Source organism: Vicugna pacos, chromosome 2 (genome assembly GCF_048564905.1).
Source record: "Vicugna pacos chromosome 2, VicPac4, whole genome shotgun sequence".
In the NCBI taxonomy this organism is placed as follows: Eukaryota; Metazoa; Chordata; class Mammalia; order Artiodactyla; family Camelidae; genus Vicugna; species Vicugna pacos.
The window spans coordinates 21,357,876-21,380,788 of record NC_132988.1 but is presented as its reverse complement, the minus strand read 5'-3'; the positions used below and the strand labels follow the sequence as shown (position 1 = coordinate 21,380,788).

General features: G+C 37.8%; 1 protein-coding gene across 1 annotated transcript in view; it reads right to left on the bottom strand.

The window, feature by feature from the left end:
* RNF150 (ring finger protein 150) overlaps positions 1-22,913 on the bottom strand; it is a 226,589-nt gene that overhangs the window by 64,377 nt on the left and 139,299 nt on the right. Inside the window, exons 2-4 of the mRNA XM_015249494.3 lie at positions 22,331-22,581; positions 13,106-13,177; positions 11,018-11,100 (exon numbers count right to left, since the gene is read on the bottom strand). Coding sequence (XP_015104980.2) covers positions 11,018-11,100; positions 13,106-13,177; positions 22,331-22,581 — 406 coding nt within the window. The remainder of the gene's footprint in view (positions 1-11,017; positions 11,101-13,105; positions 13,178-22,330; positions 22,582-22,913) is intronic.

Below are 22,913 nucleotides of genomic sequence, written 5' to 3'. Positions count from 1 at the left end.
AACGATTTTTTTTAAGTCCACAGCATAGTTTCTTTGGTACTGTAAAATTTCCTTCCATCCTTTTAAATGAAGGTATAATATACAGTAAAATGCATACATCTTAAGTAAGCTGGATGATTTCTTAAGTGTGTACATATTTATGTACATGCTACCCAGATGAAGATATACACTGTTTCCATCGCCCCCAAGAGCGCTCTCCTGCTTCTTGTCAGTCAGTGCCCATTTCCTGCTATGAATGCATCATTAGGACTTCTGTCACCACAGACGAGCCCAGCCTGTGGTTGAGTTTCATATAAATGGAATCATAAAGCATCTATTCTTTTTGCCGGGCTTCTTTTGTTCAGCATAATGTCTTCAGATTTGTCTGTGCTCTGATGTACATCAATCGCTTGTTTCTTTTTCCTGCTGAGGAGTACTCTGTTAAATGAATGTACCCCAATTCAGTTATAGATTTTTTGTTGTTAGACACTGGAGTTATTCTCACTTTTTGGCTCTTATGAATAAATGTGCTCTGATGACCATTCTTGTACAAGTCTTCCTGTGAATGTACGTACTCTTTTCTCCTGGGTATATATCCAAGAGTGAGATCACTAGGTTAGAGGATAATGTATGTTTAACTTCAGTAGGAACTGACAAATTTCCAAAGAAGTTGTGCTGTTTAAAACTCCCACCATGCTATATAACTTTTACTTTTGCAGAGTATACAAAATTATGTTCCTCAAAGAATGAGTTTTTAAAATATTAGCTTTCATAAGTAATGACTATTGAGTGGGATGCCTACACCAACATAAATTTCAGATAAATTTGAAAAACGTAGTTAATTGCTCAGTTACTTTATTTTTTTTGGTAAAGAAAGATTAAAGAGGAGATAAAAATAAGTAAAGATAAGAATTCATAAATTTTATGACATAACTTTTTCCCTATTAATCTAAAAGGATCATAAAAATATTTAAATGATAAAAAACACTATTTACCAAAATATGAAGACAGAATGTTAAAAAAAATTAGTCTCATACCTTATCAGTTCTATGCCAGAACATTTCCCTCCCATATTTTAAGATCTCTGAAATTAGGAGGCATCCTACAGTTCATGATGATTTACATTAGATATGCTAACTAAAACTTGTCACTCGCCATCTGGTTCTACAAGAATGAAGTTACTAGTCTCTGCAGTCTTGGACTTTCGACAGGGAAAGTCCAAGGAAAGGAGCTCAGGGAGGAGATCAGGAATGAAGCACTCTGTGCTCTGGGAGAAGCTGGAGAACTAGCCTCCAGGTAGCACTAAAATCAATAATGGAGACACTGCTCCTCGTGACCAGCAGCAACCTTCTGTCAAAAAGTGTGCCTGTTTGCACCGTACCCTCTTCACTAAAATCATATATATATATATATATATATATATATACTGATCTCTCCCCTACCTCTTCAGAGCGGCACCTCAGAGCTATCTGAGAGGCTGTCTCCTGGGCTATAGTCCTCATTTTGCCCCAAATAAAACTTAACTCACAGTTCTCATGTTGTGTAGTTCTTTTCGGTTGACAGCTATGTAAAGAGCTTAGGTAAGTCCAGAGCAATATCTCAGAGAAATCAGATATGGGAATTGAAACTAAGTGCTACCTTTGTATCAGGCTATTAGACAAGAAAGATGTTTAAAAATGGTACTGCTTCTTGGTTCCAAAAGAACACTAATGGAAGCACTCTCACGTCCTGTTAATGGGGTGCATATCATTAACACCTTTCAGGAAAGCAATTAGACAAAACTTATCAAGATCCTTTGGAAATCACTTTTGACCAGGAAGTTTACTTTTGGGAATGCATTCTAAGGGATAAACACAGAAAAAAAAATATAAACAGTTAAGGTCATGATTTTATAATGATGAAAACTAGAAGCAATTAAAATGTTGAACGAAGTGGGGGGCAGTTAAATAACCTCCAATAATGGACTATTATGCAATCACTAAAATATTTTAAAATCATTTCTAAAGTTATAGGAAAATGCTTACTTTTTAATGTTAAATGAGAAAGTGGAATAAAAATTGTATTAGTGGCCTGACTTTATAATGTTTAACAATATACATGGAATGTTTGTTTATATATATATATATATAAATAAATAAATATATTATACAAATAAAAAACACCAATATTAATAATGATTATTTCTGGGAAGCAAGATGATTATTTTTCTCTACTTCTTCATACTTTTCACTATTTTCAAAATTTCTTACATTGAGGAATGAAACCTTGAAGCTTATTTAAAAAATATGTGTGTATATATATATAGAACTGAATCACTATGCTGTACACCAGAAACTAATACAACATTGTAAATTAAAAAAAAGTTTTAAAAATTAAAATATAAACAAACAATAGAGAAAAGAATGACTAGTAATCTAATTTGCATAACAAAGGCATGAAACAGTAAGAGAAATCTTATGAAAATCACCAGGCATTCATTACTCTTTTCTAAAAAAGGAGCTTGGAAAAAATCTGTTCCTAATCAAGCATGTGTAACAGGCACGACAGGGTGAAGTCAGGACAGACCACTTGTGCTCAACTAGAAGGCGTTCCATTGTTTTCCACTTCACAAGCTACAGGGCTCAGAGTCAGAATCCTGAACACATTGGTGTTTTCTAAAAAAAATTTTTATGAAGAGTTTGGAATCTTCGTTCATTTGACTCATCTTAAAATTAGATAGGTCCCTGGGGTTAGAAATTTTAAAGGACTAGTGTCTATTTTGAGTGCTTTCAGTAAATTCGTGATTTTTGAAGTTTCTGAATATTAAAATAATGCTCATTTCCATGTCTGGTTATAATTCTTCTTTTATGTTATCTTCTTTATTATGATCATGTTATGTTGGGCAAGGAGAGTGAATGAGAACCCATTTCCTCCCTTAAAAAGGGAAATTCACAGATGACTATCAGAGTCCAACTGTGATGTTGCCTTGGGGTGTCATTGCCTTGGGGACCCAAGATCTGGATCCCACGAGTTTCAGGAGAAGCAGGACAGGCTATGAACCACCCACGTGGGTTTGGTTGGAAGGACCCAATAAGAACAAGGAAACTCCCTGGGACACAGTGAACATGCAGACAGAGAGGCCCATCTTCCAGAACGGCCCATCCGAGGCGAGCCACTGTGAGTAAAGCCCTGGGGTGCAGGCACACTGCTCTCACCCATTAGCTCAGTGAATATTATCAATTCGATTTTAAGGAGGCTGGTCCTTGGCAGGCAAGTCACTCTGGGAGCCTTAGGATTCATGTTTGTTCAGAAAACTTTACAAATGGATCCCTCTTCTGTTTGCCATGTACTTTATACGAGACCAGGGCTGCTTCTCCTGCACAGGAAAATGTCACCTGTCCAGGAGGACAGGAGTTAATGGATCACAGTCTTTGAGGAGTCAATAATTAGGCCCATGTTAAAAACATACATACATTAGTTGCATCAGCTGAGAAAGGAAAGCAGCCAGTTGTCTGGGTAGATGGACAAGGATGATGCACTAGCTTCTTGTCAACTCTAGACACATGGTATGTAACAGACCTTCAGAGAATTCATCTAAATTAGCAGACCAAATTTAGGCTTTGACTTTTCAACAGCCTTCAAAAAAATTCCTTTTCCAAATCTCCAGGCCTGTCCCTTTCAGTTTCTCTCTGACTCAGATACTGGAATGTCATTAGAAATTCCTTTCCAAGCCATGGTATCTGTTTGCCCCAATTTGCTTTGTTTTGTCCTTCACTATTAATTTGTTTTGTACTTTACTAGTATCCACTTATTCTATTTTCTATTTTTAGTCTATCATATGATTGTGTTTAAATCTCCATTTCTTCTCTTTCAAAACCAGTGCAGTTAGTCACATTCTGATCTTGGTAAAAACAGAGACTTGTGTTTTAAAGGAAAAAAAAAAAAAAAGAAACAGGATGATATATTCTATGCCCCAAACTACTAAAGAGTTCTGTTAAACAGACACAATGGAAATTTAGCCTTGTTCTTAAAGCAGAGAGATGAGATAGAGAAAGGGTGGCATGGCATTTACGCAGAGCATCCAACAATTATCTATCCAAAATGGAACTCTGCCCAACTGACCAGTTAGGGGGTTGTTTTGGGATGAATAACTCAGAAGAAAGTTTTAAAAAGATAAGTCAAAGCTGGCCCTCAAGTATTGTTGTTGTTTGTTTGTCTTTTTTTTTTTTTTTGGAGTGAGAAAGAAAATCTGTTTCAGTGCTTGAAATCTGTTTCTTCTGTTATAGTTTTTGAGCAATAGTGTGCTAGCTGCTGAATTTTTTCCTATTATTTAGAATCCGAATGGAAAGACAGGAGCATTTTTTTCACTTTTTTTTTAAATTGAAGTATAGTCAGTTTACAATGTTGTGTCAATTTCTAGTATACAGCACAATGGTTCATACATGTACATACATATATTCGTTTTCATATTCTTTTTCACCATAAGCTACATATATATAAAACAGATAAACAAGTTTATACTGTACAGCACGGGGAACTATATTCGATATCTTGTAGTAGCTTATGGTGAAAAAGGTGCATGTGTTAAATGCAAACAAATACAGATGTATCTATCAGTCACCATCTGACAGGGCCACCATTTTCAAGTATCCGAATGGCTGACTCATGCTTGGTTTACCTCCTGCAACTCTCCTGACTAGATCCTCCTCTCTATATGCCCAGGGCCAGCACTCCAAACCAGACCTCAAGCATTTCGTACCTTGACTGAAGAATAGTCTCCTAACTGCGCCGCCTAAGTCCAGTCAGAGCCCTTTAAGCCACGTTCCACATGGTGCCAGTGAACTGTGTACAGAGCACAAGCTGCACCCCTCAGTAGGTCCCCCAGCATGTGGCCATAATCCTGGCTCCTCAGTGGGGCGTTTAGGTCCCAAATGACCTCGGCTGGCCTACTTCTCCACCATTATCTTCACATCTGCTTTATATCCTGACAATTCAGGGTTACCTCTACTCAGCTTTGCTTGGAATATTCTTCTTAGCTCTGACCGACTGGAAGACTCCTTCAGTACAACTTTACGGAAAGCAACTAGGCAATTTGAATTTGTAACCTTAGAAACAAAGAAATAACCCCAAATGTCAACTAAGGTCTACACACAGAGCTATTTATCACAGCCTTCTTTATAATAGCAAAAAAAAAAAAAAAAAGTATATGTGTTCGGAGGGGGAAACAACTTAAATGTCCCTAGTCAAATAAATTACGGCATAGGGGCTATCTATCAAGCAAAATGTTACAGGGCAAGTTTTAAACACACGGAAAATGTTTATTCTAGAAAGGGTTTAAGGTGACTTAAGAGACATAGATATCCAAAAAAAATAAAATGCCATAAGAGCAAAAGAAAAATAAATAAGAATAGAGACATGAAACACAGTCAGGGATGAAGCTAAAAAAATCCCTTTTGGCTACAGATTTCTCTGTTGGCTTTCTATCAACGAACAGAGGAAAAAAAAATCTGAAAAGTGGCACAATTTAGTATCCACAATCTAAAAGCATTCCTTTGCACAGGAGAAATGCGGGTATTCCAAACGTGAACTGCTCTGGCAAGTCCTCACGATGAAATCAGAGTAGAAAATCCTAACGAGAGACACAATGGCAACTTTCCCAAGATTGCTCCTTACAGTGATCCCTGATCAAAACAGTGGCAATTGCATCAGCCAGCTCAATTCTCTTGTAAGGACTAATATGAAACAGTGACGTTCTTAGTTTTCTGTGAACCTACCTTGTTACAAGAATATGTTTCAGAGAAGCAGAAGGATTGTATTATATTTCAATTAATTTTCCTAAAGAAAAAAATTTCATCATTCTGATACACTTAATGAGTTTAAATTTGTACTCACTAAAAAAGTATGTAGAGTCCAGTGAACCTAGCTGGATAATTAAAAATAGACTTATCAGAATGAATAATTAAGGGGCAGGAGTAGAAACAGGGAGATGAGTGAGAAGGCTACCGCAGAGAGCCAGGAAAGAACTGACGGTGGTAATGATCTTAATTACAGTAACCAGAACAGTAACAGTAACTAGCAGTAATGGTAAGAGTGGTATCATATTAGTATTGTAATAATACTGATAATAATAGTACTAGAAATATGTAGAATTATCACTCACTGTCAGGTTTCAAATTAGTTTGTAAAAGCCAATTTTTAGTTAGCCAACTTAAATTAGATTCTTGAATCAAAATCTGAGCTCCTTCATTGACATTTTCTCTGTTGATAAAAAGCAAGCCTAAATTACAAAACACACACACACACACACACACACACACACACACACACACACACAAAACTCCAGGCTGGGGGAATGAAGAGTTACTGTTGAATGGCTACAGTTTCAGTCTGGGAAGATGAAGTTCTGGAGATGGATGGTGCTGGTGGCTGAACCATAATCTAAATGTACTGGATGTCACTGAAATATAAACTTAAAAATGGTTAAAGTGAACAATTTTATGTCATGATTTTACCACATGCACACACACACATACCCTTTCCAGAATTCTCTGATCTAACAGGAACCTTGCTCAGGACAAAACTGACTCGTGCTGTGAAGAGTGGGGAACCCAACAGGCCACGGGCCGGCCGAGCCTCTCACTGACATCAACTCCCTGCTCTAAATACACACAGGAACCTCAGTAAACCTGCAGGCAGTATTCACAACACTGTCTCCTACTGTACCCTCCAGGAAACACGATTTAGGAAATGTAACTCCAGGAGGCAGTTTGTAGAACCAGATTTTTGTTTAAGATCAAGTTAAACGCTGGGGACGCAGCTACTAAAGTGAGTAACTTCAGTTTTAGCGGATTTTATTTGGACTCCAACTACGACAGTAATAAGCCAGCAGGACATGCTGCCTCCATGGGCCATTACTACCCAGCCAAACTGTATCATTCGTCTAAGAGAAATCCCTCTTCTGTCCCTTTAGTGCACTGGGATGATGAAATGTGAACAGCTCATCAGTGGATTACTAAGGAATGAGCGGAAGGGAGTCAGGACACACTCTTATTTTACCTCAGTAGACAATTCAGACTGGCCCATGAAAAGACTTGATTCTTGAGGAATAAGAGCCAACATCTCAGGGTCTTTGGTGGATTTATTCAACCTAGACTTTGATCAGCTTCTGTCTACAGAGTCAGAGGCTGAAGGAAAATGAGCCACAGTAAGTTCGTACTATATCCAGCAGATTCTATAATGAAAAGAGTTGGATATTATTGATGTTGACAGCAGTATATCAAACTTGCAGAAAATAGGCATAGGAAATAAAAAGAAATCATAAAAACGTTAGCAGTAGCTACCTGATGAGGGAGTTACCCACATAATTATTTATCCATCTTACAAATTTTCTATAATGTGAATGAAACAGGCAACAAAAACCAGTTAGAAAATATGAAGACATTTCTTTTCTTCCCGTGGGGACTTTCTTACCTTCCTTGTGCCTGGTTATTAGTTCCTCCAAATTTTTAATTCATTTTGCTATTACTGCTGCATATAGGACACTGTATTGTGATTACTTATTTACATTCCCATCTGTCCCCTGCTAGCCCAGTTTCCTTTAGAGCAGAGAGCAAGCCATTCATCTTTTCATCTCTGGTACTTCACACTATTCCTGGCGTACAGTTGCTGCAAAATAAATGTTTGTTGTTTCAAATAAAGCATTTAGCTACTGAAAAGGTTATGGCAAGGGTCTGCTTGTTGCCAAGGAGCTTTTTAATTTTTCCTAAGTTGTGTGGCAGAGTCTGCAAACAAAGGAAAAGACAGCGGTAGAAGCTAGCATCTCCCCAAATTAGTGATAATGCTTTAGTGATACCTTACAGATAGGAACAAACTGTACAGGCACGTAAAGGATGCGCACATTGCTCTGTGTTAAAAAAAATGACAAAAAAGGACTTTTGCTCTTTCCAAAGAGGTCATTTCTTTCTGAGACACTGCATTTGAAATTGGGTAGTTAAACAGATTGAAATGAATAACCATTGAAGGGCAGCGGGAACGCCACAGGATAAAAGCCACAGAAGAATCAGAGAGCCCAACTTATTCTCTGGACAAGAGAAGACAACAGAACTTCAATAAGGTATTTTTTTGTAGCTTAAAATCTTAATTACAAGTAGTAACAGAGTCACAAAAACCAGCCCTAAAATATAGTGTGTTGTATGTTTTGGCATATGTATGCTGCAGCAAAACCAAAGTTCCTTGGAAAATATCTTAGTGGCGTATTAGGATCAAATCCAAACCGCAAAAGGTACTTTGTGTGCTGCTGTGGGTCCCTCCTTCACATTTAATGCACATATGCAGGCTCACCCAATGGGGAGGCTTGCCTTCAAGTGCTAGAGAACGACCCTGATGAAGAAAAAACAAGGGGAAGAAATGGTAAGTGTGTATGTGTACGATTTAACTTTAATCATTTCCATGACTACAAATAAAGAGGAAGGGTCACTTATTAATTCATCCTAATTTGTGCAAGTGTCTTTAAAAGAAACATACAAGAGGATGATTTTGAAAAAGTCATGGTACAAGACTGGCAAACGGCAACCAACAACCCCAAATGGCAACCATGGGGAAGAGAGGCACCCAGCATGTCAGAGTTAGGAGGCCACGGAAAAGAGTGTGAGAGAAGAGAGATAACAGCTGGAACATTTTCTGAGACAATTTTTACTCCAAGGAGATGCAAAGAATTGGGTGGATGACTCAGCCTGGAAATAATGGGAAAGAGAGTCTATGAAGTTCATAGGAGCAAAGGCTTAATAATACCCCAGAGGAAATTATCTAGCAAAAAGCAAATGCCAGTGGATTTGTTTGATAACATCCATTAGTGCAAACTGTCTGGCAGAAACCAGCAACAGGCACAAAAATACCTTGATTTTAAAAGCCGCATAGAAAAACTGGATGGGCTCTTCAAAGAGTAGGTACGCGTGGCTCGTCAAAGATCAAACAGTAACTAATGTAACCTGTGCTTGGTAATGCTCAGTGTATTTTGTTGTTTAAAGCAAGGCCCAGAGGAAGGAAATAAAGGCAGATGGGCAATAAGGGACTTGAAGCAAAAAAGAATCAAGGAATGAGCTGAAAACCAAAAAATGATGTAAAAAAGGAGGAGCCTGAGGTTAAACTGATCTGGCTTAGGGTGAGGGCTAGTATAAGTAAAATAAAAGTTCCTTAAGTTTTATTTTTTTGTGGTGAGTATTAAAGTGCAAATTTTTTGTCTTAGTTACTATTTCCAAAAAAAAAAAATACACTGTAAAAGGAGATTTGGACTAATTTATCATGACAATCTAAATACTGCTAAAGCAATGTCATTTATCATAATTAAAAACTGAAATCAGGCAAATGGTCCACCACAGGGGCATGGTAAATTAAACTGTGGTACATCTATGACTTGGATATTATGCATCCTTTAGCAACTGTATGTAGTAACATGAAATATACCTATGAAAGAGCTCTAAATTAACAAGCTATTTTATACAGGATGAACTACAGAGCTAAGTCCTATATATAGTTTTTACAACAGATTTTCTTAATTTCATTGGTAAAGTTCTTTGGATTTTCAGGAAAAAGATGTTATTTAGCTTTAATTTTAGCTTTGAATATTTTTTATTAGTAGGAGCCTCACAGGGCTCTAAGCATCTCCAAAGGAAAATAAAAGCAAGCATTTTCCTTGCTTATAGCTATGAGGCTTTATAAAACCCTTAATAAAATGCTGCAGAGAGGAAAGATGCTACCCGGAGAGGCTCTCTGCACGTCACATACCACCATTCTTTGTCAGTGTTTCTAAAAATCACCAAGCAAATACCAAATGTAATGTCTAGAGAGAGAATTTATATATAAATATGAAGGAACTCATATACCCTCATATGAAGGACACTACTGAGTCTTCACGTGTCCCGATTTACGATTTGGTCTTTGAGACAGTCAAGCATCTATAAACTAAGGAAAGCGAATCCCACTTGAAGGCTTTGGGGCCACCAGAGTGCACTTTCCTCAGGCCCATTTTCCTAATGATCAACTTGCCTGCCAGCATTTCAAGCACGACTCATTCCCCTTGGAGTTTCCGCATCTATTTGAGTATCTTGTCCCTTTTTTGTCACTTCTTGGTCATTTAGGATTATTAAACTAATTCCTCTTGGGCATATTTCACTTTTTTCTGTGTTTCTAATAAATAGTTCTTAGAAGCTGCATTACTTTATGACCGAATGGATTGTTTTTTGTATCTTGGTGGTATACGTTTTCTACTTTATTTACTTAAATACTCGAAGAATTTTTAAAGCCAGTATTTCTAAATGAAGAACATTTCTTGAAGGCAGAATTTAATTTTTATTTTTAGGACACTTGCCCAGATGCAAAAACACTAAAAAGAAATGCTGTTGGCAACTTTAAAATATATTATTTCATTGAAGTATTTACATTTAAGTAATTTTAACTGTATAAAAAAGAGCCAGACACCATAACAGTGAATTTCAGTTAGGGAGAGGGATTAAGATTATATGAGAATTACCTGGGAAGTTTTTCCAACTACACATGCTAGCCTCCTCCCCTAGATTCTAGAAGTTTAGGGGTGACTGTCACCTTCTCTTCTTGTGAGTAAAAAACAAAGGGAAATGGAATCTACCTTTAGCTTCTTCCTCACTCTCGACTGGATTCTGGTTGCAGATCATGGGATCATTCATAAAAAGTTTTGGAAGAGTTTATTATTTTAATTAAAAGAGCACTTGTAAAAGCAAGTATGATCCTGAACATCACTGATGCGATGTTAAAAAAAGACCTGTACTTGGAGCCACATCATCAAACTGTGTGTCACGAGGTTCGGGGTCACAGCTGTAAACTTCCTTGGGCACCAAGAGGATCAGACAAGTATTTCTAACCTCACAAAATGCTTTCCAGGAGAAAGGTTACACAAAAAGAATGAGCCTGTTGGTGGTTTCTTATTCAAATACGGAACCATCTGGGCGGACTGACCTGGCAGGGCGAGGCCAGCAGGCACTCTGCACACACGCCCCAGTCAAAAGCAGGCAGCCTAGCGACTCACCGGCAGGGCAAGATCCGGACAACATCGTTGGGCTTGTACCCCTCGATACAAACTGCACAGTTGTCAAAATCAGGCTCTGTTTCCTGCAACAGAGAGAGCGCGTATGAGCCTGCTTCCAGAGCGTCCACTCCTGTAAACACACAAATAACAAGCCCACAGAGAGCGTGCCCGGAGCCAGGCTTTCAACCGTCTCATTGCCAGTTCCCTTCATCAATAATTCACTGTATACTGGCTTAGCTTCTCTGCCTTCCAATCTCCCCTTTCCATTTCCTGGTTCCGCTGCAAGAGCTTTGGTGAGGAATTCATATCTTAATGTCCCGTGACTAATAATGCTGCTTATCATAATCAGAGGTGACATATCAAAATCTTGAGGATGAGAAACACTGTTCACAGAGAACTGTCTGAATGATATTTAATTAGCCATTCCCTGGGACGCTAACGTACGCAACTCTAAAAAACAGTGGTTCCAGCTTTCTTTTCAAGAACATGAATCTCTTCCAATATCCCATAATATATCCCTTATATAACAGTCTGTGTTCTTTTATTATTCTCTGTTGGAGGAGAGAAAAGTAATAAAAAGTGTACTTTAAATTTACTGATGGCTGTAACTGAATTTTACCTTACTAAGCTCAATGGTATTTTTATACCATTGAAAAATATGACATAACTGGTGAGACAAATCAATTATTCAGACTAGAGACAGCACCTCTTATGCCCGTAGAGTTGTGAATCTCCTACAATGCCCCAAGGAGCCCCAGAGTCACACACTGCAATCCACTACTCCAAAATTTCTCCTGGGGGAAAATATTCTCCTGGGGAGAACAGAGGCCTCTAGAGGCCTGTGGGCTAGACTGGCCGGCTTTGTGGTCCTTCCTTAAGATATGCTTCTGCATCTGGCTTTATGTCATCATTTTGCAGCTAGGGAGGCCGCTGCAACTGACTCTGGGGTTCTGGAAACTAGATTTCAGAAGGAGTAAGTCTGCTTCTTGCATTTACTGCAGACGCCAGGGGAGGACATAACTCAGCATGTAACTGGCACTGTTTTCCTTGCAAGGATCCACGGGAAAACGTTCTCAAGCTGTAACACCTGGAAAGACCATTTTGTTTTTATCTTGTGGGACACTGGAATAAGGTCATTGGATTTGTTTGGATATTGACTATCGTTTCCTTCTTTGCATTGTCTGCAGAGAGTCCCAACCTAAATTTGGGACCGATGTCTGCTGTTAATTTCAGGTAATGAATTTGTGTGCCATTTCATCCTGGTTTCATCTATTTTTCTTACACAATTTTTTCTTCCCCATTATAGGTTACTACAAGTTATTAAATAGAGTTCCCTATGTTATACAGTAGGACCTTGCTGTTAATCTATTTTATGGATAGTAGTTTGTACCTGCCAATCTTAAACTTCTGATTTATCCCTCCCCCTGCGCCTTTCCCCTTTGGTAACCATAAGTTTGTTTTCTATGTCTGCGGGTCTGTTTCTGGTTTGTAAATAAATTTCCTTGTTTCATATTTTGGATTCCACATATAAGAGATATCATATGGTATTTGTCTTTGTCTGACTTATTTCACTTAGTATAATAATCTCTAGGTCCATCCAGATTGCTGCAAATGGCATTATTTCATTCTTTTTTATGGCTGAGTAATATTTCATTATATATATATATATATATATATATATATATATATATATGTGTGTGTGTGTATATATATATTATATATATATGTATACATACACATACATACATATACATACCACATCTTCTTTATCCATTCATCTATCGATGGACACTTAGGTTGCTTCCATGCCTTGGCTATTGTACATAGTGCTGCTATGAACATTGGGGTGCACTACACTTACTTTTTAGCTTCTCATATTTTCTATCCAACTCCTGCACTGTCCTCTTGTATACATTTTATAAACTGCTTTAAATTATTTTTAATAATGATGGGTATAATAACTGAGGCTTATGGGAGAAGTGTTAGCATGTATCCCCTTCTCATCCTTCCTTCTCTTCTACCCTGACTGCTAGAAAAGTCAGGAGGGTCTTTGACTAGCTCCTCATCAAAAAGAAAAGAGGCTGTTACCTTGTCACCCTTCTTGATGGTCCTGACCTGGAGCTTGCTGATGGCTTTCTTTGCTGCATCTCCCAGCCGGCGCTGAAAAACCAAAAGCCGCTTGTTAGTAATACAGATGTGTAATCTTTGACTTTGTGTCTGACGGCATTCAGTGCACCAGGGCAGCTATCTTTCAGGTCATGCACAAGTGGCATGAATGCTAATGAAGACAGCTGGGAGAGACGGGGCAGGGCTATCTGTGCACCCTGGCTCTACTCATCGCGGCCTGTTAAAGAGCTCTGTCATCGAGAGAAGCTCTTCATGCCTGATGTTGAGCAGGTGGAATATGACACGGAAAGATCCTGCCGTACTGTGACTCCAGCACAGGTCACATCGATGCAGACTAGCAAAAAAAAAAAAAAAAAAGGTTCATAATTGGCCACTGTAGCCAATTTGTGATGTGGAGACAGCCAATCTGGAGTAGCTGGAATAATCTTTATCTCCTCTTCTTCACAATCAGGGTTTATTGCTTGTGTATTCCTTTCAATTTGGAATTTTAAGCAATTTCCCTTGCTATACAAGCAAAGGTGTGTAGAAGACTCAACCTAGGTTTCTATTTGGTGTGTACTATCCTATTCTGTCACCTTCTTACATGTCAACTTAACCTCCTTCCTGTGTGAGTGTGCACATAGGAAAATATATAAACATACACATTCAGTTTGCAAATAATTACAAAGCAAACACCTGGGTAACCACCATCACCCATGTCAAGAAACAATATATTTTTGCACTTCTTTTTTTTTGATAGAGAAAGTTACTATCCTCATGAGCCCTGCAGCAATGCAATGACAGGATAACGAGGAAGAGTGGGAGAGGGAGGGGGTGGGAGAGAATTACGTTTTAATTTGTCAATGAGAAAAATGGTTCGCTCGTGTGCTAGTGAGTTTTTCACATGTTGTAATCTCCTTCTTCAGTATGTGTACTTCTAGTCTGTAATGGATGTGTATTTGCAGCAGTGAAATGTATATGAAGGACTAAGATAAACGGGGCAAACCTTTAAACAGAATAATCATTTGCTTTCATTAACTTTGTTCCTTTTGTAAGTAACACTCAAGCTTCTTTCTTCTCTTTAAAACAGTGAGCATATACTAATGAACAGTTAACATATCCTAAGTACCATGCTAAAGCTTTACATGCAGTATCACCTCTATCCTTCAACAACATTATGAGAAAAATACTATTTTATAGAATAAGTTGAGACTTACAGAGCTTAAGTAAATCATATAATATCATAGACTTAGTGATAGGTCAGTCAAAATCTGAATAAAATTTAGTCTGACTTTAAAGCCAAAGCTAAACTACTATTCTCAGTTTTCACCAATCATCCAACCAACCAACCAGTCACTCAGCCAATCACTAAACATCTACCCAGTCAGACAGCCAGCCAGCCAGCCAGTCAACCTATTAACCAGCTAGCTAACCAACCAATGTTTAGCCAGCCAGCCAGTCAATCAGCCATTCAGCCAACCAGCCAAGCAGCCAACCAACGAGCTGACCAACAAATCAAAATCTATGAAGTACCTACCAGGTGGCACTTCCCTAAGCATATCACAGTTAAAGCAAATAGGTAGAAGAGGAGATGTTCCCCTCATTAATTCATTTTTCTCTTTGATATTTTATCCTTAGTTTTTAAAATAATTACTGGCATTTTTTCCAGAAAAGTAAGTTTTGGTTGTTTGCTAGAAGGAGACCTATATACACTGAGACTTACGCAGAAGTCCATGAGTAGTGAGTGACCCAAGGTAGCAGAAAAGATGGGAAGAGTCTATAGTGATAAATACCAACGGGGAGCATCGAGTGAGAGGAAACGGAAAGAACCGAGGTGAAACTGAACAGGACGTAACTCTCTTTCCTCTCGTCTTCCTCTAGCTGGTGCCGAACCATCCTTTGGTCTCAACCCAAGCCACTCCTCAGGAAGCTCCTCCTTCTTCCGGGAGAGAGGACCCCTCAAGTCTAGATCCTCAAAGCACCTCGTTCCCTTTGCTTTGGCCCCAGAGAGACTGGGGCACAAGGCCGCATTAGCATAGATCAGGCTGTCTTCAGGCTTCTTCTGGACACCCATGTCCGAGGGTAGCCACCCTGTCACGATCATTTAAACGGCATCCCTCTACTGATGACTCCCGTATTTCCACCTCCAGCTCTTCTCTCCCGACCTCCCAACTTGTATACTGAGCTACCTATCTGGCATCTCTGTTTAAGTATCCAACAGGCTTCTAAAATTTAATATCTCCACTCCTAAATGCTGGCTTCCCCAGCCCCTCTGGATCTCATCTTCTGTTTTTCCCATTTCAGTTAACGCTGCAGGAATGCACCTAACTGTACCCTCGATTATCCTCCCCTCACGTATGGTAATAACCACAGGAGAATGATCTAAACTGGAACACTTGTGAGTAAAATGTGGGTTATTCATAATTAGGCTGGCACATCAGGTATAAACTAGGATCTATTCTTTATATTCTACATCTAATCCATAGGGTTTTGAAGTATTGCCCTAATCTGACACCCCCCGGCTTCTCCACTTCCATCACTCAACTTAAAACCCATCGCCTGCCATCTTGACCACCGTACCACCCTCCAAGTGGGCTCATATCTATCTTTACGTGACTGCCTATTGGTGCCACTACAATGTATGCTACGTGAAGGCACAGTCCTTGGGTATGCAATAAATGTGGAAAGGAACTTTTCTTATTTATAGACACAGAAACTTCTGGAAGCACTCAAAGGGAACTGCTAAGAGTTGTTGCCTCTGGGGAAAGCTGGAGGAAGCAGAGTTGACAAAAAGAGTCTGAGGGGGAAGAATACTTACTTTTAAATAAACACTCTTTCATTTTGCCTTTTTTTTTTTTTACAGTGTGCATGCACTGTTACTGTCAATTAAAACACACTACTGCATGGAAGATTATTCTCCAAGAATAGTAGATTCTTTTTCCCTAGTCTACATATAGAGTTTTATAGTCTTCTCCCATAACTCTGGAAAAGAACCCCATTTTGTTTCAAAGCGTGTCACCTGGGCTATACAGCCACAGACTTAACTGTACGTGAGTTATATAAGAACTGGACTATTTATATTTTGGGGAGAAATACTATTTTCTAAGAATTGCTTTATCCACAAAAGACAGTCCAGTTAACCACTCTCTGATAACACGTCACACGTGTTTTCTCATTTGGTCTTTGCATCAAGTCTATGGGGTGACCTTTGATCATTCCCACACTACCTGTGAGGAAACCTGGGCACAGGAAGGTGAAGACTGCACAAGATCCTGCCACTAGGAATGGCCAAAGCAAAGCCTGGAATCCAGATCTGTCTGACTCCAAAGCTGTGCCTCTAACTATTACCTGGCGCCAGCACTGTCTCCGTATAGTTGCTTCAGGAAACACAACACACCAGCCAAATCTCCCTCTCCACTTTGAGTGGGGGCCCTTAATCTCCCTGTCATCATCTAAAAGAACTTGCTGTGAGGTTACTAAGGCAAAGAACATCCATCAAATCTTACTCCGTGGGACACTGCATTGAAATGATCTTCTCCAGGCCCAGTGCGAGGTGAAAGGGTCCTGGACGATGACGGTGGCTCCCCTCTAAAAGTGATCTGCGCATAGCTAAGCAGAGACTGAGGCGCTCTTCTGGCTAATTCAGGTTCAGTCCTTCTGTTGTGTATCTGAATGGTTAGGCACTTCGCCAAGGTGGCACTCATGCCTTTGACATTCCATTAGAGGCGGTGAGCCTACAGCTAACCCCAGAGTCACTCTTTCTGAAGGACCAATAATGTTTAATAAAAATAAATGACTTCGGTTAACCTGATGCCTACAATTCTATAGCTTTTATAGCTGTAACTTCCTGTTGAATGAAATGAAGCACTGCCCATCAAAAGAGAAGTGTTTTTACAAGGGAAATTACATGTTCTGTTTCATTCATAAAAGGGTGTCTAAAGTATGGTGTCTGTTTTGATCAAGAAGCAATGCTAATTTTAACATGCTCCAAATTCACTGACTGACCCTGAGGGTAACATCCTGTAATTCAAGGAAAGTTAATAAAATGGGAGCAAAACCTTACACCCCATGAACCACTTTCATTCCACTTCTAATTTACTTTTCACACACATCACAGAGTACGCACATGCCGAGACAGAAATATAATGTATATACCTGCACAAAATGAACTCGCAATTGAGAGTCACTCAACTAATTAAAGCCTAAAATTTCATCCTTGCCTCAATTTTCAATGATGGCTTGGATTATCTGTAGACTCAAGGGAGACAGGGATACCATTTCTATTTATCGTTGTTGGGTCAGCTGGGTAAGTATCTTGGCAATAACTGATTTACATACGTATGGTTTCTCCAAATGGACCCCTTAGGAACCAGTGGAACTGAACATATTAGTTCTATATCTAGTTTCAGTGTCTTGTGTCTAACTGGTAACGTCCATTTAAATTCCAGAATATTTAATAACAGGGGCAAAGTTGGAAGTGTACATGATTGTTATGGAATCTTTATGACAGTAGTAACAGATACTGTTCATTGAGAACTTTATAAGTGATCAATCACATTCAGGGGCTTTAAAATATAAGATACACTAAGCCATTTAGCCCTCACTATAACTACACAAAGAAGCTATATTCCCATTTAGTTTAGAAAACTAAAGCATAAAGTAACTTGCCCGGTTGGTAAGTGGAACCTGACTGCTATGTAGCCAGTAAAAGTCATGTTTCAAAAATTATTTAATGATGGGGGAAATGTTCATCATTTAATAAAAAAAAAGTACACAAACTTAAATGTTTTACATATGTGTTTATCTCATGCATGCATACACAATATATGACAATTTACTGAATACATAGACAGGGTTAAAAAGTCTGAAAGGTAATGCACCCAATTGCTAGCACTTCAGTAGGGTGACGGGTGATTTGTCTTCTATTTTAGTATTTTCCTATGATTGTCAAAATTTATTAGAATAAGCAGGTACCATGTTAAGAGTCATAAAAAGCAATAAAAATGTTTTAAAAAATAGTTTCAGAAGCTACAGCCACAAAATAAATAAAAAAAGTCAAAGAACTCTTCCCCTAAAACAAACAACTTAGACCTTATTGGCTTACAAAAAATCTTTAATACTTTAAAGATTGGCTAATTCCAGTGCTGTTTAAAATGCTTTAGAGCTGAGCTGTTTGATAGGACTTTCTGGGATGATAAAAACATCCTATACGTGCACCACCATATAGTAGCCACTTGAAATGCAGCTAGTATGGCTGAATTTTAAATTTTATTTTATTACAACTCATTTAAATAGTCACACATAGCTAGTGACTACCAAGTTAGATACAACTCTAGACTATAGAAAATGGAAGAAAATTTGTAAATTCTTCTGATATAGCCAGTGTAACTATTATCTAAACATGATAAAAATGTGAATGATGGACAAGTTTCACATGTGAATATCAAGGTAAAAAATAACTACTATACTAAATGCATTCTGAACAAAACAATCCAGCACACATTAGAGGATTAGTATGTGCTGGAAATTCTGGATGGTTCAATATTAGGAAATCCATTCATTTAAACTACTCCTTTTAATAGGTCAAAAGAGAAAAGCCAGACTATAGCTGCTAAAAAGGCATTTGTTAAAATTAAAAATATATTCTTCATTAAAACTCTGAACAAAAAAGGACTTTACATAACATGTTAAAAATACAGCTCAACCTAGGAGGCTACATGGAGAACTAATAAAATAACGGAGACATGATAAAAATAACCCATTAAATTCAGACTGTTCCCATTCAATCGTGAATGAAGGGTAGTATGATCGCTGCTGCCACTGTTACTTTAGTTGAGTTTGGAGGCACAACTCAGTGAAATTAGACAACAGGAAAAAAAAATAGGAGGTTTAAAATCCAAAAGAAGTAAACTATCAATGACTGTGCATATTATTAGTGTCATCCTGATAAGCAATCACAAATATTACAGTGTAGTGGTTAAGAGCGTACACTCTAAGCCTTGATGTTGGTTCAATTGCTGGCTCTATTCGTAGCTAGCTGTGTGACCTTGGCAAGTTATTTAACCTCTCTGTTTCCTCCTCTGTAAAACAGAGACAATAAAATTACCTACTGTAAGGTAATTAAGAGGACTAAGTATGTAAATATATAGAGTCCTTACAACACAACTGTATGTAATATATACTATATAATATTACTGCTATTAATAAGATAATTTTAAATGATAATAAATTATAAATATACAAATTATTAAATTATAATAATATAAAAATAAACATAAAAACCAAAAGCCTTCTTATATGAAAAAGGAGATTCCATTTATAATAGCAACACAATGACCTAGGAATAAACATAAAAATACTGTGCAAGATTAAATAAGGACATTTAAAAACGCTATTAGGGAATAAAAGGAAGAGCTGAATAAAGGGGAAAGAATCATATACTGCATTTGAAAAGGAAGATTCAGTATCATAAGATTATAAACTCCTTCTAAATTATTCTATAAATTAGAAAACTAGTTAAAAGTGATTCTAAATTCATATAAAGAAAAACATGAAAAAAAGTAAAGACAGAGCAATAAAAGATGATGGGCACGAACAGATATGAGACATATTATGGTGCTAAAATATTCAAAGCAGGGTGGTACTGGAATCTGAATAGACAGATTAAAGCTACATTTTGGAGGGCACAGGAATAGAACCAAATACATATGGGTCTCTAATACATGCTAAATGAGGGTTCTGCATATGAAAGGGAAAAGATTAATTATTCAATAAATACCAGTTACAAAAACTGGTAGGCAATCTGAAAAAGAAATAGTGTTAGCTCTGTACTTTATTCTCTACCCTGAAATAAGTTCTCGGTAGATTAAAGTTTTAACCATAAATATGAAATTTAAAAAGCAGTGGATGAAAGCATGAGAGACTGTTTTTCTATAGTCTTGCCCTATAGAAGCTCTTATTACATAAAACTTGGGAGCTATAAAAAATTGATAAATTCAGTTATGTAAAACTCCAAAAGTTCTGCCTGGCAAAAAGCACCAGCGATAAATCAAAGACAATGACAAGCTGGAAGGAAAAAAAATTGAATATACAGGATTCACACGAAAAGGGTTAACTGATTTGACTAGTAAAGAGCTTATTTACAAAACAGAAACAGACTCACAGACTGTAGAAAACAAACTTATGGTTACAGGGAGTGGGAGGGGGTGGGAAGGGATAAAACGGGAGTTTGAGATTTGCAGATACTAACTACTGTATATAAAATAGATAAACACGTTCATACTGTATAGCACAGGGAACTATATGCAATATCTTGTGATAACTTACGGTGAAAAAGAATATGAAAACGAATATATGTATGTTCATGTATGACTGAAGCACTGTGCTGTACACCAGAAATTGACACAACACTGTAAACTGACTATCCTTCAATAAAAAATACATATATACAAAAAAAAGAGCTTATACACATCAATAAAATGTGACCAACAACTCAACTGAGGTGGTCTAATAATATAAGTAGATAATTCATAGGAAAATATTAACTTTTTCTACATTACTTGAAGAGATGATGAACGTTACTTTTGATAAGAAAAACATGATACTTTTAACATTAAATCACATACAACGAAAAGGTGTAACATTCATTTGGTGGGGATGTGGGGAAACTGTGTTTGTTATCAGCATACTGTATGTATTAGTACAAGCAGTATTAAATTAATATACTAACACACAAATGTTTATATTAGTGTAAACAGTATTACTATATTGTTAGTTAATGTATAAATTGGTTCAACCTTTTGGGCAGACAATCTGCCAATATCTATTGCAGTTTAAAATACACATCCCTTTGCCCTAGCTATAAAACTGCCAAAATATACCATACAGATATATTTACAAATGTGCTTAGTGTCACATGTACATGCGTGTGTGTGTATGTTTTGTTTTGTTTTGTTTTCTGATAAAACATGTCTGTCAACAGGAGCTGGCTGAATAAATGTGGTCTATGGCGAAAATAAAACTTTATACAGGCATACCTCGTTTTACTGTGCTTTGCGGACGTGGGACTTTTACAGATTGAAGGTTTGTGGCAATCCTGCATCGAGCAAGTCTATTGTGTCATTTTTCCAACATCATTTGCTCACTTCCTGTCTCTGTGTCACATTTCAGTAATTTTCACAATACCTTTAACTTTTTCATTATTACTATATTTGTCATGGTGATCTGTGATCAGTGATTTTTGATGTTATTACTGCAAAAAGATTATACTTCGCTGAAAGCTCAGATAATGGTTAGCATTTTTTAGTAATATTTTAAAATTAAGGTATGTACATCTTTTTAGGCATAATGCTAGTGCACACTTAACAGACTATGTATAGTGTAATGTAACTTTTATATGCACTGGGACACCAAAAACTTCCTGTTCACTTGCTTTATTGAGGTATTTGCTTCATTGTGGTGGTCTGGAACCAAACCTGCAATATCTCCAAGGTCTACCTGTACAGTCATGAGAAATGAGAAAGCAGCTTGCACTGAGTGTTGATAAGAATCTCCAAGAAGAAGTAAGAAATAACAGTACAGAGTTAAGTGTGCTATCATTTTATCATGTGTTTAAACACACACACACACACACACACACACACACACACACCTTTGTGTTTGTAAGCCCATAAAATACCCCTGGAAGAGAAGATATTCGAGGGGGAGGCACTGCATCACTGGGGGACAGACATGGGAAGGCAGTTACTTTTCACTATGCACTATTTCATACCTTTTGCATTTTATACTATGTGTATGTGTTGTCTCTTCCAAATTTCATTGCTTTTCAAAATACCTTTTATTTTTTGTCTCCTTCTGTTCACAAGGAGGAAACCCTGGCTCTTTCCAAATTAGGTTGATGCTATTAGCATGATCTCAGCTCCCTTCCACTATCTCCCTTTATTTTGTGCCTAAACAAATAAATAATTACCTAAAAAAATGAGCATCAGGAATGTGGGACAAAGCACCACCATTCTAGAGAACCATGCTAGCAACACATCAAAAGATGTGTATTTGGAAAAGATCTGAAAAACTATATAGTAAATGTTAACTGGGTTCATCTTGAGTGGGGCCTTGGTATTTTCTGTGATTTCTGAAGTTTACACGATAATATGTCTTACTTTTGTAATGAGTTTTATGTTTTTTCTTTTTAAACCTTTTGCTGCTCACCTGGTTCCTGTCCCTGGCATTTGCATATCGAAACCTCTGGATATAATAGAAGACCAGCCACGCGAGGGAAATGATCATCAGGACAATGAAGGAGATGGAGACGAACACGACGGAGGTGCGGCTGACGTATTTCTGCAGGTTCCGGGTTCCGATGGTGATGTACATCGTCACGGTGATGTTTCTTTCCAGCAGGCTTACTATCTCCTTCCCTTTGGGCTCAGGAATCATGATTGCCACGATGTCTTCTACACCTGTTGTCAGAGGGGCAACAAGGGTCAGAGGATGAGAGAAAGGGAGAAAATCATAATAAAATGTCTGCACAAGGTGACATGCACCAAATAATGACACCTCTTTTGATGACTGATTCTATGCCAGACCACATGATGATTGATTCTATGCCAGACCACATAGCCAGTCTACTTCTCAGATCTAATAGCCAGAAAAGGAGTCGAACTTTCTCTTTCTTCAGTTACCTTGGAATACTGCTGTCTTGTATACGAGAAAAGAACCTAAAACAAATGTATGATTTTGGTACCAGCAAGGTCATGATCATGCCACTTTCTAGCTCTCTAAGGTGCTGCTG